Source organism: Hippichthys cyanospilos, chromosome 5, assembly GCF_059441005.1.
Source record: "Hippichthys cyanospilos isolate Australia breed blue-spotted pipefish chromosome 5, RoL_Hcya_1.0, whole genome shotgun sequence".
Classification (NCBI taxonomy): domain Eukaryota; kingdom Metazoa; phylum Chordata; class Actinopteri; order Syngnathiformes; family Syngnathidae; genus Hippichthys; species Hippichthys cyanospilos.
Window position 1 is genome coordinate 5,573,351 of NC_142373.1, and position 19,389 is coordinate 5,592,739.

The window sequence follows — 19,389 nt, forward strand, 5'->3', positions numbered from 1 at the left end:
CGTTATACGGACAATTCGAGTCACGAACCTAGCCGCTGAATAGATTAAGTTTGTAACATAGGGGCCCACTGTACGTATTAAAAAATTGGTATCAAAATAGTATAGAAAGTGCTACTTATATATAATATACAGTGGGCCCCCGTGTCAAAGTCAAGTTTATTGTCAATTTCTTCACGTGCTTAACACACAAAGGAATCTAAATTGTGTTTCTCACTATCCTCTTTGTTTTACATGTACAATAACAGGTGCAGGTGTGCAAGACGAGACAATCTTAAAAACTAGATTCTTATCTATTGTAATGTGCAGTATGTTAGAGCTAAACTAATAATTAAAACTAAAAACTAAATACAAAAAAAAAACAGGTATGGAAGAGTACCCCAAAGACAAGACATAAGTAGCGGCATATGACAAGACAATCCAACAGTACGAGACAAAGCAAGACAACTCTAATTGTGGTTGTCCCAGCTGTGTGCATTTGAGGTAGATGTTATAATTCTAAGTGTAATCACTAGTGCAATAGAAGTATAATTATAAATAAATAAGGCAGCAGCGAGTCTGTGCAAATTTTGCAAGTGCATGAGCAAAGTTTGACTTTAGGTGGGGTTCAATTAAACTTCGTCTGCCAGCAAGGTGTTTCTTCTGGCTGGGGCTGAGTGTGGGAGGGAGGAGGGGGGAGAGAGAGAGAGAGTTCAGCAGTTTCACGGGTGGCAAGGGGGGAGGGTTCAGTAGTCTCACGGCCTGGTGGATGAAGCTGGTGTTACGAGATTAATCCGTTTCGCGGTTGGGCTCGTAAGGCGAATTCACAGTATGGCGGGAGATAGAAACTTATGTTCAATAGCTAATGCGTTTAGAACCCTAAAACATCAAAACTGTACATACATATTAAAAATTGGTACCACCAAAGAAGGCTAGGCTAGCTTAGCCTTCTTTGTATTTCTTGATTATTTCCAGCTTTGTTACCATATAAATCATCTTCTTACTTCTCTCTTTTACATCACTAGCAATCTTGGGACCCATGGCTAACCAATTAGTTTGAATTAAGCACTATAAATACGTTTTTAAAAGCACTCACAGAAGAACAAAGCTTTAACGTTCCGCCACTTTGGAATGAGTGACGCCGACCAATAGCAGACCAGCATTGTAGTGACGTAATCAGTGACGTGTGTATAGACATATGAGTGCGGAGTGACTTGCAGTCACGCACGCACACTGACCGCCATGTTTAAGGAGTCATAAGGTGAAAAAAATGGCTTAAAGAGGGGACAAAAAAAACGGTGTGATCTTCATCGTAAGGTGAAAAAAACATAGGGCAGGGACGTCGTAAATCGGGGGACCACTGTATTTTATATATTAATATTAGTTGTATTATTGTATCATATTATATATAATTAATACATTATGTATTCATATTATTACAAATAATATATATTATTTATTTTGTATATTTCACAGGTGACAATTTTTTTTATAAGATCTTACTCAGTTTATACTTAATCTTTTGCATTTCCCTAATACTATTGTTTAAAACTCTTCTTGAACGCAGCAATAAATTTACTGTACATCTTTTAAGTTCTATTCCATAACTGTTCCATAAATTGACACCTTTAACGTATACAGTACACATTTGCTTTATTTATGTTATTTTCATTTTTTTTTTAATCACTGGTAGTCTAGTTACTCGACTCAAGTAGGTCTCGGCGCGGGGAGGTCCACACCACGCAGCAGGTTTCATGACATGCACGAGGATAATGATCAGTTTGGTAGTTCGAATGACTACTTATTCTACACATTTGAGTTCACCCACCAAACACAAAAGGCAAAGACATCGCAATACAACAAGTATTTAGCTTCCCTCAATCGCATATAGCCAGCCACAAGAGTTGTGTTGTTGCCTGGTAATTCTAGAGTGTCAGGATCGCTGTCCTGCATTCTACTTGACTGGAAAGCATTTTGTTTTCAGTTTCTTTATGTCCATAGCAGCCTGGGACCAGTGTAGCAATATTTGCCCAAGTTGTTAGGTTCCTTGCTATTATGCACTGAAAACAATGGTGATTTATTTGTGTGAATTTGTATTCGCACACGCTCAGTCACTTGCTTGGCGGATTTTCCAAAGTATGGTCTCTCTGTGACGCCGTCGTGCATATCCTGCATTCACGTAGCACCAATAAACGGCAACCTTAAATACTTCATAGTGCGTCTTTAAAGTGGCACGATGGATTCATTATTATAAAAGCTATAAAAATTGGGCCTATCTTCAAAGGGTAGCAGTTGCCAACATGTTTAAGTTGAAAAAGGCATGATCTTTCCAAATTAAATTAAACCTTAATAAATGTTAAAAAAAAAAAAAAAAAATCGTGTTGAATCTAATCAGAGACTCAAAAATCTGAATCAAACTGAATTGTGACACTGTCTAAGATTCCCAGGCATGGAAAAGATTAAAATAAAAGTATGAATAGACTCATTCAAGAAAGATACCCCGTAACCGATGATGAATTACATTTGGATTATTGGTTGATGTTCGCATTACATGATGTGCCAAGAGATAAAGAAACGCTTGTACCGCTATGTTGTGCAGGAAATGAACAACCGTGTTGATATTCCACACATTTGTGCATGCGTCTGACTTCGAAAATTTTTATTCATCAATCACTCAAAAATAATCTCCATGACAAAAGCCTGGTTTTGTGCGTGCGTGCACACACACACACACACACACACACACACACACACACACACACACACACACACACACACACACACAAAATTTTGAATTGTTTTACAAAGTGTACCTTTCAATTACCACATATTTGGGTTATTTTTCTGTCTCTGTAGAATGAAGTACATGTTACTCACTTTAAGTTTGCCTCCACTGAGTTCTTCACTAATCTTCAGTCTGGCATCTACCGTCCTCTTTAAGTCTCTCTGCAGGCGGCGACCAAAGTCTCTGAACATCGTGGACCCTCCAGACAGAACAATGTTCTGATCAAGGAAAAGTTAGATTCAACAAATTACAAATCCAAAACGAGTAAACGGATCAGTCACAGCAAGATTTGTTGTACAGATACAGTCATAATCAACATGATTGATATGTAATTGTGTGCTATGTGTCAACTCACCTTATAGAGAGGACGCCTGACGTCAATAGGGCAGTTCTGTATGACTTCGTCAACAACTTCGGATATAGGTTGGGTGAAGTCTGGATTGGCAAACTAGATTAGTCATAAAACAAAGAAGACAAGCTTTTAGGTAAAGGATGAGAAGTGCGCCTCCCTCAAGATTGAGCTACACACCTATTCTGTAAACAAACAGCCCAGCTTCTGGCAAGCAGAAGTCACGGCTAGCCAAATAGTGTTGTTTACTGCCATAATGAATGCACAACAGTTGGAACAAAAACATTTTATTCATCAGTGGTGTGCCTTCCTCCAGACCTTCTCTGGAGGCCCAAACATTATCAGAAGCACAGGCCTACATTTAGAATCAGAATCACTTTAATACAACACAAAAGCCACTTTCACACCAAGCAGTCCAGGAACTCTTGAGTTTTTAGTGTAATTTAGTGTTTTTAGAGTAATTAGCTTTTTATTTATTTATTTATTTATTTGCAGCTCTGTTACATTATTCGAGTTGTGTGATCTATCAACAAAGCTGCGAGTCACTGGCGGAGCAAGCATTTTCCCACTTCCAGTGAGTGTTTTGTGATGGGAATCCTGCTAAAAGTATTCGGCGGAAAGAACCATCTGCACTGACAACAATCAGAGGGTGTGGGTCCATGTTCTTTCCGAGGAGAGCTTGCCTGAACGCTCACCAAAGGCAGGCGCCAGCGAGTGCTTCCGTGTGACCAAGCGCTCCTGTGTCCCCACGTATATTATGTGCTTTGAGATCCGGAGCTTTTAGGGAAGTGCACGCCACCAACTGGGCTCCGGTTGTAGCAGGATTTCTGATCCCTGACATTAGTCTGCATCAGTCGGACGTGGGCCGCTGCACTTGCACTCTGAAAGTCTGTCCAATTTTTTTGGAAAATGAATTGATTCCTGAGCGGAAGCTCTGTTGAATGGATCTTGTTCACGGAAATACTTTGAGGAATCAGAAATCAAAAGGTTTTCGTTTAAAGGTTATTCACGCCACAAAGTTTAGGTTTTTAGTTGAGTGAGTCTTTACCAACCCCGTGTTGAGAAAATGTTGCAAGCAAAATGTGATAATATAACTCAGGTGTTGCTCATCATCAGCTTCGAATTATTTGGTCAATGCGAAGATCAGCCAAATAAACTGTGATGTTTTTTTCTGTGTTTTTTTTAAACTTACCTCTGGATGAAAGAATATTTCAGGCCCCAGAAAGCGTTCATATCCCACATCAATTGTGAACTCTTTCTTGTTGATGACGTTGATGCCGGTGTATTGCTTAATCCACTTGGTGCCATCGGTGTCATACTTGTTAAACTCTTTGACAAGATCTGGGCAGACGTAACTGTACCGTTCCTATAATTATAAGTCAATATTTAATATAAGTCAACATTTATGAATCTTACAATCAAACAGTAAAACAAAAAGACCAATAATAATATCCTAACTTGTCATCAGTAGGATGAAGTTTATTTAGTAATGGCTACCATTCAATTATTCTTCAACTACATTATTCTTAAGTTTCAATTATTTAAGTCAGAGGTTCTCCTTGCAAGATTCTGCACAGCTGCACAAAGTACGAGTGCAGGTGATTATTGTTTGTGTCTAGAAATGAAAAGCATGGCTCTTTATTCATGAAAATCAGCTTGTTCGCTGGTGAAATCTGTGACTGTTTGATCGCAACACCACTTTATTCTACATTCATTTCTTATTTATCCAGTGTCCAAACTTCATTAAAAATAGGGTTTATTGATTATATTTATGGCTGGGCCTTATTAAGTTGCTTTTGGACATGTAATGAAATCAAATAAGTAGCTTGCCGTTGTTGACTATTTACTAACTCAGTTTTTTTTTTTAATAAATAAAGCAAGCAGGGATTGGTTAACCAAGATTAAATCATCAGTAATTCACACTTTTGCAAGAGTAAAAGTAAATTTTATAAGCAAGCAAAAACTTTTTTAAGGCAGCTCATAGTAAAAGTGGATCAGGCGTGTTGCGCTGGTAAAATGTCAAAGGGGTATGGCTTCCATGAATATAAAGTACACCACATACCACATTGACTTCAAATTGATTTTCTTTCACTTCATATGTACTTCAGTTAGTTAAAAAAAGGGGGCGGGGGGCTGTACAAGTGTCCAGTTTTGTTTGGAAAAAAATGTTTGTTGGGAAACACATTAAATTGAAGATGAGGACAAACCTTGACTGCTTTGGCTGTCTCCAGTGACTGCTCTGGTGGGATGCCCACCTCCCTCTCTCTTAGAAGCTGCTGGGTGAAGTAGGTAATGTCTCTTCCTGCTATGGGAATGTGCTTTATGCAGCTGCCAATAACATAACCTTCAGCCTAGAGGAAGAATAGAAATGAGGGAGGGAGGAGGAGGGAGGGACTTCCATCATATTTCCTCAGGTAGCAATATGTAAAGTAGGAGAATTTGATTTACTAAAGTCAATTTCATTTGAATAAGGAGAACCCAGCTTCATTAAACACAAGTATTTTCACACATATTTAAGATCATAGACATGCTGATTTAGTCCCCCTGCAACTGAAATGTTCTGTACAAGGACATTTTAGTGAACTGCCTAATCCCTCCAAGGCGTGGAAAGACTGCAAACTGCTTACTTAATATAATGAACTCCTGTACTGAACAAGTAAACATAAAACAAGTTTATTCTATTGAAAAACTTTGACAGAGTAAATGTGTTGCTCTAGTGAGTGATCTAATGCTATACTTAACAGTATGGGTTCACTCAAAATGACACAAATGTGACTTTATGAGAAGTTCATCATGAAGCATGCACCACATAAGGAATGCCAGCCATAGGCATGGGATGATTTCAGATTCTTACGGTTTGATAACCTTGAGCAGAAATATCATGATATCGATGTTACACTTACAAATTATATCATTTTGAAATATTTTTTGCTAAATAGACGTTTTTTTTCCAACGTTAAAAAAAATGCAGAAATTGTTACAGTAACAAACATTTACTATGCTAAGTGAAAATAAAGTTGTAAATACAATCAAAACTAACTAACTTCAGTGAGCAATTTTTGTTCAACCATATACAAATATATGAATTCTTTCTGATTAAACACATCCCATTTAAACTGAAACATGAATCTTTTTGGTTTGTCATCAATTTCCCTCCTCCAGCCACATCCATGAAGGTTGGCTACAGTCCCATGGATCTAAAATTTCTCAGGCTTATTAAGAGATACATGGAGATAGTCCTTTAACATGCGTGTGTACAATTTTCTTTCTAATCCCCTGAGGCAGCTGTTTCCTTTGCAAAGGAGCTGAAACATGTCATTTAGAAAAGGCTTCCTTCAAACCGAAGGTCATCATTTTTGTCTAGGCCTGATAATTGAGTATTTTTTTTAAATAATTCTATTGAAAAGCAATGTCTGACTTTCATTGGTTAATTTTCATAGATGTTTTCATTTGCAGTATTGCCAGCAGTAAAACACTGCAATAACTCTTACCTAGAGTCAGCTGGGACAGACTCCAGCTCCTCCAGGCGTTGTAATAGGATAATTGGTAGATATTAAATTGATAGTTGGATGTTAGCATATACGTATGTCTTAAAACAGAAATGTAGAAGAAATGAGAAATATGAAGCCTGTGGATAGAATTATTTGTGAAGCATTTAGGGTGCATGGGTCAGATACACCTTTTGATGACAATAACAAGGGTATGCTTGTTGGCCATTTCACTTACCACAGGTATGACATGGGTTACACCGTCACCACTGTCAATGACAGTGCCTGTCAATGTCCTCTCACCAACTTGCCTGGACGTCCAAGAGGCTGCAAGAGCAAGGACGGCCTGTATAGTAGGTAACACACATTGGTATTAATATTAACACGAACTGTGTAAGTAAACACTCAGTATTTTTCTACACAAGAAGAGAGTTAAGTATAGGTTTCTGACCTGCACTGCAATATACAGCCCTGGTACATTGAATGATTCAAACATGATCTCAGCTGTGTATTCTCGATTTTCTGGTGTGTTTAGAGGAGGCTCTGTCTGTAATTTTATAGAAAAACACAACAATTCAAAGTAAGATTGGATATTGTGAGCTTAGTCCCTCAGTCATCTTTGTAAAGGAGTCAAAGTCGAGTTGAGATGAGATGAGTCAACACTCTACTTACCCCTTCACAAAAACAACAACAAACAACAATGCAATCGCTCTGTCATCCTCAAACAAAATAAACTAGTCACCCCTTCTAATGGGAAATCAGGTCACTGTTGTAACTGATGATGTTGGAGATTATGCTTATGTGGGCAAGCTATGCAAACTACACCCACATTTTCATGCTTTCCAGATCATCACTTGGGTCAGTGTGGAACAGAGAGAGCAGAGGATGCTTGCGAAGAAAGAGCCCTCTACGCACAGTCGGACAACAGCACTGATTAAACAAAGAAACGTTTAAAAAATGGATGGGTTCTAAAGATGAACGTTCTTCCATGACTGCTATACCTATTTGAGACTTACCAGTGGAAGTGGATGACCAACAATTTAGACGATGGGACAAACTGATTTCAAGGTTCCTTTGGCATGGCCGAAAGCCAAAAATAAGGCTTACCACACTTCAACTTCCAAAGGAGGCTAGAGGTTTAAGTCTCCCTTGCCTGAGGAACTATTTTAGAGCAGCCCAATAATGCCTCTCCGATATATGTAGCCATTTGGAAAATAATCGAGGTGAATGCGTCAAAGCAATTTCCCATTAAAGCCACAATAGCAGATACGGATTGATGGACAGATTGGGGAGGTTGGGAAACCCGTGGGTATCACACATGTCACATGTTTTCTGGGCTTGCCCGAAATTGAAGGACTTCTGGTCGACTATCCAGACCTCCTTAAATACTGTATTTGATGTGCACATACCCTTATGTTTTGAGACTTTATATTTGGGACATGTTCCCTTCCTGGAAGGGGGCAGAGACAAGAAGTTGTTGCAACTACTCCTGGTGGCCAGGACAAAAACAATTACAAGGAGATGGCTCAGCCCAAAACAACCTACCTTGAACGAATGGATTGGAATAGTCCTAAAAATTTTCAAAATGGAAAAACGTACGTACCAAATTAGACTCCAAAAATTTAAGCTTTATCAAATTTGGAAGAAGTGGATCATATTCATTGCAACCAGGAGAGCAGACTTTATTTAATCTCTGTCCCCTTCTACAGATTTTCATGTATTTGTTTGGAATTTATTGATTTAATCTTCTTTGGCAGCGCTGTTGGATATTTGGATAGACAACTCAATATCAGCTAGGACACTATACTGTACATTTTTGTCAGTAACATGTCTGTCGGGTTAAAAATCGGGCTACATTCATGTGGACTGACCTGGGCATTAGTTGACAGTCATGTTTTCCATGGTCCAAGACATTACGTCAGTCAATAGTAGAGAAGTGTTCTCACCAAGAGGAAATAGTGGTCTTCAGGTTCAGCCCTCAGGTACTTAAAGATGACTTGCTCCATGAAGCGCTCCATTAGGTCCCAGTCTTCTACAATCCCGTGACGTATTGGCCACTGGTAACATCCAATAACAGAAAGATAAAAAAATGAAAACAAGAGGAAAAAAAAAAACCCACTAAAAACAATATTTCCCAAACTTGGTTAATTAAGCACCTATAGTGGAAGAAAATTTAATTGTTGCCTGTTACTATATATCGCTGGCATCAATTGATGGACCAATCTTACAGTATTTAATGGTCATCAATCTTACAGTAATCTTTACAGTATTTGTCGTAAATGGGCATGATGTCATGTTCTGTGTGTGTGTTTTTTTTTTCCTGTGGAGAGTTTAGTTGTGGGTTTTTGGGTTTTATTTTGCCTTTCAATTCTTGTCTTCCTCGCGTCTGCCCTTTTTATTAGCTTGATCCCATCCACCTGTTGTCCGTGTGTTCCCGCCCCGTGTGTCAGCCAATCAGCTTCCCCTGCTTGGCATTCTCCTCCAGCTGTTCCTCGTTGTTGTCATCAGTGTCTTGTCTATATAAGCCATAGGATTGTTCAGCTAATTGTCGGGTCATTGTACATCTTTCCCCCACTGTCTTGCCATCACCCTGCTCAGTGCTAGTGATGGGTTGATGAAGCGTTATGGAGCGTGTTGGCACACTGACACACTTTGTTGATACTGTGTCGCTATTGTGTCATAAAATACTGACACCTGCTGGAGGTTAAAAATCCCTGCAGGCAACCCACTTGGCAAACTGAACTGACCTAGTGCATACCAGGGCCGTCACTAGACCTAATGAATTAGGAATTATGACAGATACTTATAAATTACTAAATATAATGAATGAGCTTATGTCAACTTTAATATACTGTTTTTAGGTAAATATTTATAGTTAAATGCCAATTTGCCCAATGTAATTTAATGGGACTTTTTGGAATAAAAAGTGAGGATTTGTGGGAAAAGGATAATTATTTGGAATAAGAAAAATATGTGAATATGTAGAATAATATGAAATTGGGAAGTATTAAAATAGAAAAACAATTGTTCATCTGAGAAGTGATGAGAGTGCGAACGCTGTTAGGAGTCGAACCGCGGACCCTTCTCACATTGGCCCGGAACATTAACCACCGTACCAAACAGCCTGTTGATGAAACACAGATTAAATTCCAATTGACAACGAATGGGTGTGTCTCCCACTGGGGATGACATAGATAAAATTCTAATTGACAACGAATGGGTGTGTTCTCCACTGGGAATGAATGTTGAATTGGTTTGGAAAATATGGAATTATGGAAAAAATATCTGCCACGTGTGAATTACGGGAATGTAGGGAGTGATAACGCACTCACAAGACAGTGAAGCAACAGTGTGATTGGGCTCGTTTCAGCGGTTGTGTCACGTTGACAGACGCACTTCCTTATAAACAGAGTTTGGCACGTTTTTGCTGTGTCGAAGAAGTTCAATGAGTTCATGTATTGGTCACGTGATTGTTTTGAATCAATATGTGCACCGACGTGGGGGTTGTTCTCTGAGCTCAGCACACACATCGGCGTTGCTCAACCCATCACTACTGCTCAGTCATTCATCCTTCCCGTGTTGCCTCCTGTTCCTTGTGGTCCCCAGTAAATTTGAGTTTGTTTTTAGCGTTTTGGTTGTACTTTGTATTTTTGGTTTCTCTCCCAGCCTCTGTTTGATATTAAACGAGCATTATTTCAGCCTCATGCCTCTCAGTCCTGCATTTTTGGTTCCTCTTTCCTTTCACACCTCCACTCACGATGCCCAGACATGACACATGGGCCAATTACCGTGGTTCTAAAGAGTAACCGATAAAAGTATTCGCCAGTAATTAGCTTTTTTCTTTTTTGAGGGGACTTCGCCAGCAGGCAAAGTCCTGGAGCAGTTTAGGGGTGACTGAAGAGATCACAAAACAAGCTGCTTCCTCGAAGTTAGAGATGAGTCACTTTTTTTTTTTTTTTTTACTTCACAGAGGGGTAGTGACATTATATAAACAACACAGAAAGAAAATGAAGGGAGAGAATGAGACAAGGTAGAGCACTGCGGTAACTCCAGCATACTTAAGCGAATAAAAAAAAAAAATTGTAACGTCGATTGTGTATTGCGTTAAAACAACCATGACAACACAGATTACCATCAACACACATCATTAAAACATATCGTCGTTAATCACTGATAAATAAAGCTGAGAATTTACTCGTCAATTATGCTGTCATCGATACAGTTTTTAGCGTTAGCGCTTCATGCTAATGTGATGCGTTCATATGAGGACAAATGTTTCAAACCCAGACAAAAAAGTCCATAAAAGCATTAAACGTCGATAAGTGCAAATACTGTATGTATCTAAACTATGTGGACTTCCTATTCTATAAAAACTGAGATTTATCAAGAATGATGGGTGTGAAATTACTTCGATATTTTACTTAAGTAAAATGCATGAGCCATTTAGTCATTTATATGCTTACTTTATATGCTATGCTACTTTATATGCTATTTTGATATTTCACTTAATTACAATGTATGATCCATCTAGTCACTTATAATTACAACTTAATCAAATAACTGTCTTCCATTCTAGTGGTTGATATGTCAATTAATTCAAATAAAGAATGAATCTGCCTTTGATATAAATATGATATCAATAAAATGATTAAACGATATAAATGAATTTGATATAAATAACTGTACATTTACTACAAAAATGTTGAACACTGTTAAATTAGTCCCCTTGAAACAGTTGTTAGAATACTGAACAAGAACAGTATTCAGAGCCCTGGTTAGCAGTTTGATTTATATTGATATTGTCTCTAGTCATCCCAAGCTTTAACGAATTTGTACATTTCCCCGGCAAACTGCTCATGTACCCCAGTTGGGAAATACTGCATTGGAGGACCTCATCACCCAATGAGCTGGCCCTACTGCATTGAACAAAATAACATGCACAGAAAACAAACCTTTTTTTTTCTTTTCCTAATGTATATTTTACATTTATATAAAATTATGTACCTTACATTTAAATAAAATAATTTTTAATGTTTTTTGCCAGCTGTTACTTACTACAGACAGTTTTTGTTACAGTAAACTACCTTGCAAATATTCTATCTTGAATTACTGTCAATCTCTATGTGATATGAAACAACTGTAGGGATGGGACAAGATGTCTTACGAGATGGATTCCATGAGAACGAGACAAGAATTTGCAAAATTTGTAAAACACTGTCAAATGATGCCTAATAAATTTTCCAATTCTCTTTCTTTTTCTTTTTACAGGGCAGACAAAGAAAAGTATCTATCTAGTGTGCACATGTAAACATAAACTAACATTTCAATGTAAACATAAAAATCTTGTGGCATTCTAATCTTACAAGATCTTGTCTCACAATTCCTAGAAATTGTCCCATTCCTAGAAATTACGGTATGCAAATTGAGGCGACTAAGTCCAATACTGCCCTCGCTGTTGAAAAAAATCCAAGAAACACTCCTATTTTCAGAAAACATAATTATTGTTAGATTACTTTGAAAAGTGACTATTATTTAACCTCTACGGCCTCTGTTGTATTTATTTACATTACAATGAATTTCACAAGTAACACTATATTTGTTTGAAGATATAAAAAAAAACTACACCCTTTGTAATGGGTACAAAATGGTACACTGGGTTTTTTCTTTACTTAATGATTTAATTTATTCTTTGCACTACACACAACATCAAAACAGAAAAACTAAGGGGTTATGAGCGGGAAAAAAAAAGTCATAGTCAAGTACCTTTGTGGAATATGTGGGCTTGTCTACAGCTTCATCTCCAATGTAGAAATCCAAGTCATCTACCCCTTTCATCATTCTCCGCTGAGCTTGGTCTCCAACTTTAGCTGACTCTTTAATGGCAATACCTGACAAATAAAAAAATCACATTGAATTAGATACAGAAGTCTCTTAGTTGTGAAGTTGTAACAATGACTATTAAAATTGTCTGTATACGATACGAATTGAAAATGCACATATATACAACCGTCTAGACAGATACATAAAATGGTAAACAATTCTAAATTTGTGGATTCTTTATGTACAAAAACACTCTTTTCTAAATGGTACATAATAGGCAATGTGGCATGCTGTGCTGATGTGCTCTGAATCTATGGTGCAAAACTCACATGATGGAACGATGAACTGTGGCTCTGTGTTCCCTGCATACCCCAGTTTTGTGTAACTGCAAGAGAAAAAGAATTCAAACCCCAAGATGAAAAGCAAACCTAGTAAGAAAATGTACCTTTATTTAAGTGAAATATCGAAAGTGGTCAGGCTGGCAACAAGAAGTTTACAATACCGTTTTTATTTATGATTCAGATGATTTGTTTACATATTTAAATGCCTACCTACGAATTTAATAATAATATAATAATTTAATAATCAGTGGGCACATGCAAAGATTTTATTTTGCCTATCAGTTGTTTTTAAGTAACTCTTGGTCTAATGTGTTACAAGGCACATGCAACCTAGATGTACTGTACTCCGATCTTTAGAAAGGCCCACAAATCCTGTTGTGAGCCGAGAAAGTTATCAAAGAAGGCCGCTGCCAAATGACTGGGGGAATTCTACTGTAGGCTATATCCTGGTCATGATCATTTCCACCATGAAATATAAATATGATTCCATTTTAGAATTCTATCAGTAACAGAGGTAGCAAAACTCTTCTCACATTTCATCCATCACCCATTAATAAACCAATATAAAAATGCACAAATACTGTCTGGCTGCCTTCAGTAATAAGCTGTTATTTATTAACAATGTCTAGAGTCACTAATAAGAAAGCAATGGATACTCTAACAATGTAGGTGTGCAGGGTGGTTTCCCCTTATCTCTCTTAATTATTTCCATTAAGGATCACAATTTCTAACGTTAACAAAACTAATTTTAAAACTGGCAAAGGTAATCGAAATATCTCTACTTGATTATGATTCAAGATGTATGGGTGTCATTTTAAAACAGCAATCTGGGAATCATTTTCATTCGGCTATTAGGAACAGTACAGTAATATCACTATAACAGATATTTTTTGTCAAAAACAAAAAGACAGGGTCATAAAATATGCAGCAACACACATACTTCAGACCTTCATACCACTGAACAGTCTCAGCTTGCCCACCTCAACCTGCCTCAACAGGCTTGAACTACACAAGTCTAAAAGGGGGTATTTATTGTATAGAACTGATGAACTAAAAACCAACCTAAATTGGTTGAAGTCCTGCGATAAACTACTGTTAATAAATTATTATATTTGACAACTCATGTTCATTTAAGCCAGGCATAGGTCTCAAACTCCAGTCCTTGTGGGATGTCATCCTGCATGTTTCCGATGCTTCTGTTTTAAACACACCTGATTAAAATTATTAGCTTATCAGCAAGCTCTGCAGGAGCTTGAAAATGAGGCGTTTGATTTGACAATCCCGCAAAATATTTTTCAAAGGGTATTTTTAAACATCCATCCAATCATTTTCGATAGCCGCTTATCCTCTCTAGGGTCTTTGGCTTACTGGTGATCTCGGCGTACAGGCAGTCGGCCGGGGATACCCTGAACTGGTTGCCAGCCAATTGCAGGGCACACAGGGACAAACGATGATTCACGCTTACAACCACACCTAAGGGCTATTTTGAGTGATCAATACACCTTAAATCTGCATCATGCATGTTTTTGTAATGTGGGAGGAAAACCCGGAGAGCCCCACGCGGGCTCAGGGAGAACATGCAAACTCCGCACAGAAAGGCCAGAGCGAGCTGGGATTGAAATCGGAACTCTGAACTGTATTTTTAAACACAAAAAACTAACTCAACTTTATTTATATAGCAAACATTGTTGCATAAAAAATCTGTACAAAGATCAAAAACAAGTATTAATCTTAACTTCTGCGGTCTGCGTTGGAGGCAGGTGTTTCTTTTATTTTATTTATTTATTTTTGCATTTTGATGAGTGCCTTACTTCAAGCCTCTCGATGAAAACGATCCAAATCTAAGATTGCATACCCTGCAAAATCGGTCACTAGTCCAGAATATTAATAATGTGACAAATTCTTAATCTGACATGAACTATCCAACAATGTACGGAGCGACATGTAAAATGACGCAAACGGGTCTTTTTTTTGGTATCGTGTGGAAAACGCTATCCATATTTCATAGGCCGAAACTTTGAGCAATCCATCCATTTGCTATCGCAGCTAATTCTCGATAGTTCGCTGTGCCTATCCCAGTAGTCTTCAGACAAACGTTACAAAAAAAAAAAAAAACACGACGCAATGAATAACCATTTATGGTCTAAACAGTGCACAGTAACAATGTTCCTACATGAGGAAGTGTCCACTAGCGCAACTCCAGCACTGCGCATGCTCGGATGTCAGCAAGGCAGTTAGGCACGGCCAGTATTTTAGGGAAGGAAGAACAGCTATGTTTTGTATTCTATTGGATCAAAGAGTTTGCGTCCAATTGAAAAAACATAACAAAAGAAGACGTGTAAAATACATAAAGAACGAAACGGGTGTGACATAACAATTTCCTGTTAGGCGTGAGTGAAATCTAGTCGAGCAGGAATAAACTGTCGTGAATCGCCAGACTCGCGTGTGCAACCAAGCATGTATTGTACACACGAGAGCCCACTGAGCAGACTAAAATATTAAATTAATATTACATTTCAAAACCTTTACCCTCAGCTTTTAGCTTGTCGGCTAACCAAAAGCACAATAAGACACGCCCCGTTGACGGCGTAGTTCCTTTGCACTAGGTAACTAACACCCGGGCCCTCTTCAGCACCAGATTTACCCTGTACCGCAGTCCACGACACAAGCCGGGAGCCGTCCAGCCATCTTTCCTCGAGTTTCTGGTGTGTAGAAAAGGTTAGATGATGTCTACAGGCTATGTCAGCAGAAGGATCCGACCGGCGAACTGTACAGAGTTAGCAAACCCCGAGCCCAACCCATACAGTGGCGTTTCCACTTTCCACTTCCGTACTCGGATTCTGTTGGCAAGATGGCGGAGGTAGACGCAAGGCATCACCGTGACGCTCTCAATCACTACGAAACGAAAGCGCCACTTTAGGGGGAATTGTGGAATTTAAAAAAGTGTATTATTTTAATTTTTAAATAACATATTTGGTTACTGTTTTCTTTCTATTATAACATACTTTGCTGTACTCATTACATACCAGCTCGTGGCAGCATTTCCCTTCCCATCGTGAAACCAAACGAAAGAAGAAGTGAAACATCGTCAGTCTGTGGACAAGCCAGCATTCAAGCGTTCCAGTTTCATAAATATCGACAAGACATGGCACATTTTCGTGGCCAGATACGGGGGCCACACTGGGGCGCTAAAAGGGATAACATACTAATAGATTTCTGGAAAAGGCACGAATGTTTATTTAATTCCTCGTTGGAGTCTTTCTACGATAGGGACATGAAGACAAAGCTGTGGTCTGAGTGCGCCTTGTTGATCGGGAAATCTGGTATGAGTGGTTACACGGTTTAAAATAATTTAATGTTAGTTTTGTCCTAATTAACGTATAGACAAAATATCCAATTAGTGTTTGTTTTGTAGGTCCAAGGCATTTTTGGGAACTGTTAGAACATACTGCATGGGAATAAGATTACGTTTAGAACTACAGTGTTATGAAATCGTACATTCGTGAAATTGCCCTATAACAAACAGCACTGTATAATGGAAAGCTTGTCTTGTTTACCTCTATATCATAAAAATTACTCTGTGTCATTAACCACATTTTGACTTCACTGTGTCTTTGCACTTACTCGCTCCAGTAAGTGATGTTGTGAGAAGATCAAGGTCTCTGCGGACTCAGTATGGAAGGGTGTTATGGCACCCAGAGAGGGTCAATACTTTTCAACAAAGGATGCTGAGAGAGAAACTGGACTTTCTGAGACCTTACATTGTTCGAAGACGTGGCGATTCCTATCCGGTAAGTCAAAACTAATGCATCCTTTTGTCATTTAAATTAATACTACTGTGATCTTCCAAACAACTTTGTTATAGGAAGACAAGTCTGATGATCATGAGGGCGATGAGAGAGAGACCGAGACTGAGGAGATGAATGATCATGAGACAGGTACGAGTACATTTGGGAGCCCACTGGATGATGAGACTGAGCAAGATCCAAGTGAGGAATTTGCATCTGAGGCATCCATCTCAAACACTTCTTCCTACTGTGCAAATGCACAACCTCATATGGCGGAGACTATGTCCTTGGGTTTTGAACCTCATGATGACAAAAGCTCACCTGATGCGGTGGATCAATTAAGAGCAAATTTAACAAACCGTGATGTATTAAACCAATTTGTCAACGTCATGCTGGCAGACATGTGTCAGATAAAGGACAACATGGTGCTTATCCGACTTCGACGAGATATCACTGACCTGGTGTTCAAAGCAGTGGAGGAGGACATGCATAGATGTAATCCAGTGCCTGTTACGCACCCAGGAGAAAATGCACAGCTACCGAGCTCTTCCAGGCCTCCACTGTGCGTGCAGAGGGTTTTTAAGAGAAAGAGAAGGGGACCTATAAAGTACATGAGAAGGTTTTGCAGGAACCAAGCAGATCAAGCACTGGAGGAGATGACTGGAATTATCCCTCAGGCTATGAGTCAGTCTTCGGAGATCAAATTAGAAATAGACCCACATGTGGTTAAAACGGAGGATGAGACACTTACTGTTCTGTGACTTTCTCAACAGCATGCTTGAATCACTGTTATTCATCAATTCACTTTATGATGATTGTGCATAATACAGATCAAAAGCTCCAGTGACGTGTTGAAGAAAATTGAACTGTTTTCAGAAGTTAGCTTGATTGGAGATGGCTTCTTTTATATTGGTTGATGGCACGCCAGTGCAGGAGCAAACAAGGTTACCGATTTGCCATAGACAAATATATTTATGAAACATATAAAAACCAGCTGTCAAAAAATCCAACATCAGAAGCCAAAGAACATTCATATCATTCGATGACAGCAATCTGAAAGTATCCCTTCATTAAAGAATATATTTCTGTGGTTAATAAAATGTTCCCTTTCATAAATAATCCGCTTGCTATTCTAAGTAACGAGGTTGTTACCACTTCCATTTGTGGAAATATTTGTATCAATATCTATTAACACAATGATTCCTATGATGATTGTCATAGATTCCTCTTGTACACTTATATCAAACCTTTTGTAAACTGCCCTATCTCAGATGTTGTACTCATGAGTAAAAAAAAAGCCTTAATGATGAGATGGCTTGCTGATTCTTTCAAAATTTTATTAAACATAAGTTGATTTTCTAAACCAGTTCTCCAGCGGCTCTGTGGGTGAGTGGTTAGCACTACTGCCTCACAGTTCAGCGTCCTGAGTTCAATTCCAGCTGGCTCAGGCCTTCTCTTGAGAAGTTTACATGTTCTCCCTGAGCCCATGTGGGTGTTCTCCAGGCGCTCCGGCATCCTCCCACATTCCAAAAGCATGCATGACAAGTGTGCTGGAAGTGGTCCTTAGGTGTGATTGGTTGTGCCCTGCGATTGGCTGGCAACCAATTTAGCTACCCAAAGACAGCTGGGATTAGCAAAAGCAAGCCAGCAACCCTGGCCATATAGGCACCAGCCCACTCAGGATCTGCACACCAATAGAAAGGACATTTTTCTAGTTTATTATTGGTCATAACAGAGTCACGGTTCGTATTGTAATTCAACATGGGATGCGAATCTGTTCCCTCTGCTCGTGTGCGCTATTGCACACTGTTCGCACGTTCTCAGCGCACAAAAACATGTATGCTGTGCATTAAACAAAATTCAATATAAACATATTAAATGAGATCAAATATCTTATCTGATTAATTAGAACAATGATGTTGTTTTCTGTACCATTTTGCATTGTGATGGCAAGTGACAAGTGTCCAGCTGATAAGTTTCGATACGATACGATAAGTTTCACTCAGACTATTCATCCAATCAAAGGCATTGACAGAAACGTTGCCTGCATATACATCCCGTGCAGGTTAGCTAGCTAACAACAGTGCGGAATTAAGAGACGCAAATGCTTCGCGAAACGAACGAGCAACACATCCACTTACCAAGCCAAAGTAAAAACGAAACGTGCTTCTTTTAAGACTGAATGGCTATGTGAAGGGAATCATATATTAGGTTGTTATCATTATGAGCTTAGTTCATTGTTACCCATTTATGCAATCCTAGTTCATCTTGACCCTGTCCTTAGATAGAACTGTTGACGCACGAAAGTGTGAGCCGGGACCTTGGCCCAGCTGCCGGTGGCGCCCGGCTGGCTCTTTTGTTGTGTCTTGTAATCTGCTATGCTTCTATTCAATAAAAGCCAGGGGGGAACGGCTGGGCAGTGGAAAACTAGCGTTGGAAGACCCACGAGTTACATTTGCCCAAGCTTTTTTCCCTATGCCGGCATAGAAAAGTCAATCTTGGCTGGTCTGAGTTACTCTTTTTGCTGTTTAAGCAGCTAGGCTTGTCCTAGTCTTCTTTTCTGAGATTTCTCTGACAGGCTATCGGAATATATGCTAATAGAAGAACAAGTGGTCAAAGTGTGTGATTTTTTTTTTCTTTTTCACAACTCGTAAACGGACTCATATAGCTCATTTCTACCTTTGGTACTCAAAGCGTTTTACACTAACTAGTCATTTACCACTTAAGTAAAGTTGGCAAGATATTGGCAGATTCGGACTTTCGCGATCAATGGGGCGGCATGGCTTAGTGGTAGAGTGGTCGTCTCCCAGCCGAAAGGCCGTGGGTTCGATCCCCCGACCAT

At 38.9% G+C, this 19,389-nt stretch overlaps 2 protein-coding genes across 4 annotated transcripts in view; one reads left to right on the forward strand and one right to left on the reverse strand.

Annotated features, from left to right (window-relative positions):
* LOC148423239 (actin-related protein 3) overlaps positions 1 to 17,098 on the reverse strand; it is a 23,660-nt gene extending 6,562 nt beyond the window's left edge. The window contains exons 1-10 of one of the 3 annotated variants that reach the window (XM_088414757.1): positions 17,006 to 17,098; positions 12,748 to 12,803; positions 12,362 to 12,486; positions 8,545 to 8,655; positions 7,050 to 7,145; positions 6,837 to 6,944; positions 5,318 to 5,461; positions 4,303 to 4,476; positions 3,117 to 3,209; positions 2,854 to 2,979 (exon numbers count right to left, since the gene is read on the reverse strand). In XM_088414757.1, coding sequence (XP_088270883.1) covers positions 2,854 to 2,979; positions 3,117 to 3,209; positions 4,303 to 4,476; positions 5,318 to 5,461; positions 6,837 to 6,944; positions 7,050 to 7,145; positions 8,545 to 8,655; positions 12,362 to 12,486; positions 12,748 to 12,803; positions 17,006 to 17,034 — 1,062 coding nt within the window. In that variant the 5' untranslated portion in view covers positions 17,035 to 17,098. Of the gene's footprint in view, positions 1 to 2,853; positions 2,980 to 3,116; positions 3,210 to 4,302; positions 4,477 to 5,317; positions 5,462 to 6,836; positions 6,945 to 7,049; positions 7,146 to 8,544; positions 8,656 to 12,361; positions 12,487 to 12,747; positions 12,804 to 15,288; positions 15,356 to 15,403; positions 15,603 to 17,005 lie in introns of those variants that run through there. The other 2 variants (XM_088414758.1, XM_088414759.1) reach the window with 2 other exon arrangements.
* LOC148423240 (uncharacterized) lies at positions 15,380 to 19,043 on the forward strand. The gene is made up of 3 exons (XM_088414760.1): positions 15,380 to 16,082; positions 16,393 to 16,550; positions 16,625 to 19,043. The coding sequence occupies exons 1-3, from the start codon at positions 15,905 to 15,907 to the stop codon at positions 17,306 to 17,308; spliced, it is 1,020 nt and encodes a 339-aa protein (XP_088270886.1). The 5' UTR covers positions 15,380 to 15,904; the 3' UTR covers positions 17,309 to 19,043.
* The last annotated feature ends 346 nt before the right edge of the window (positions 19,044 to 19,389 follow it).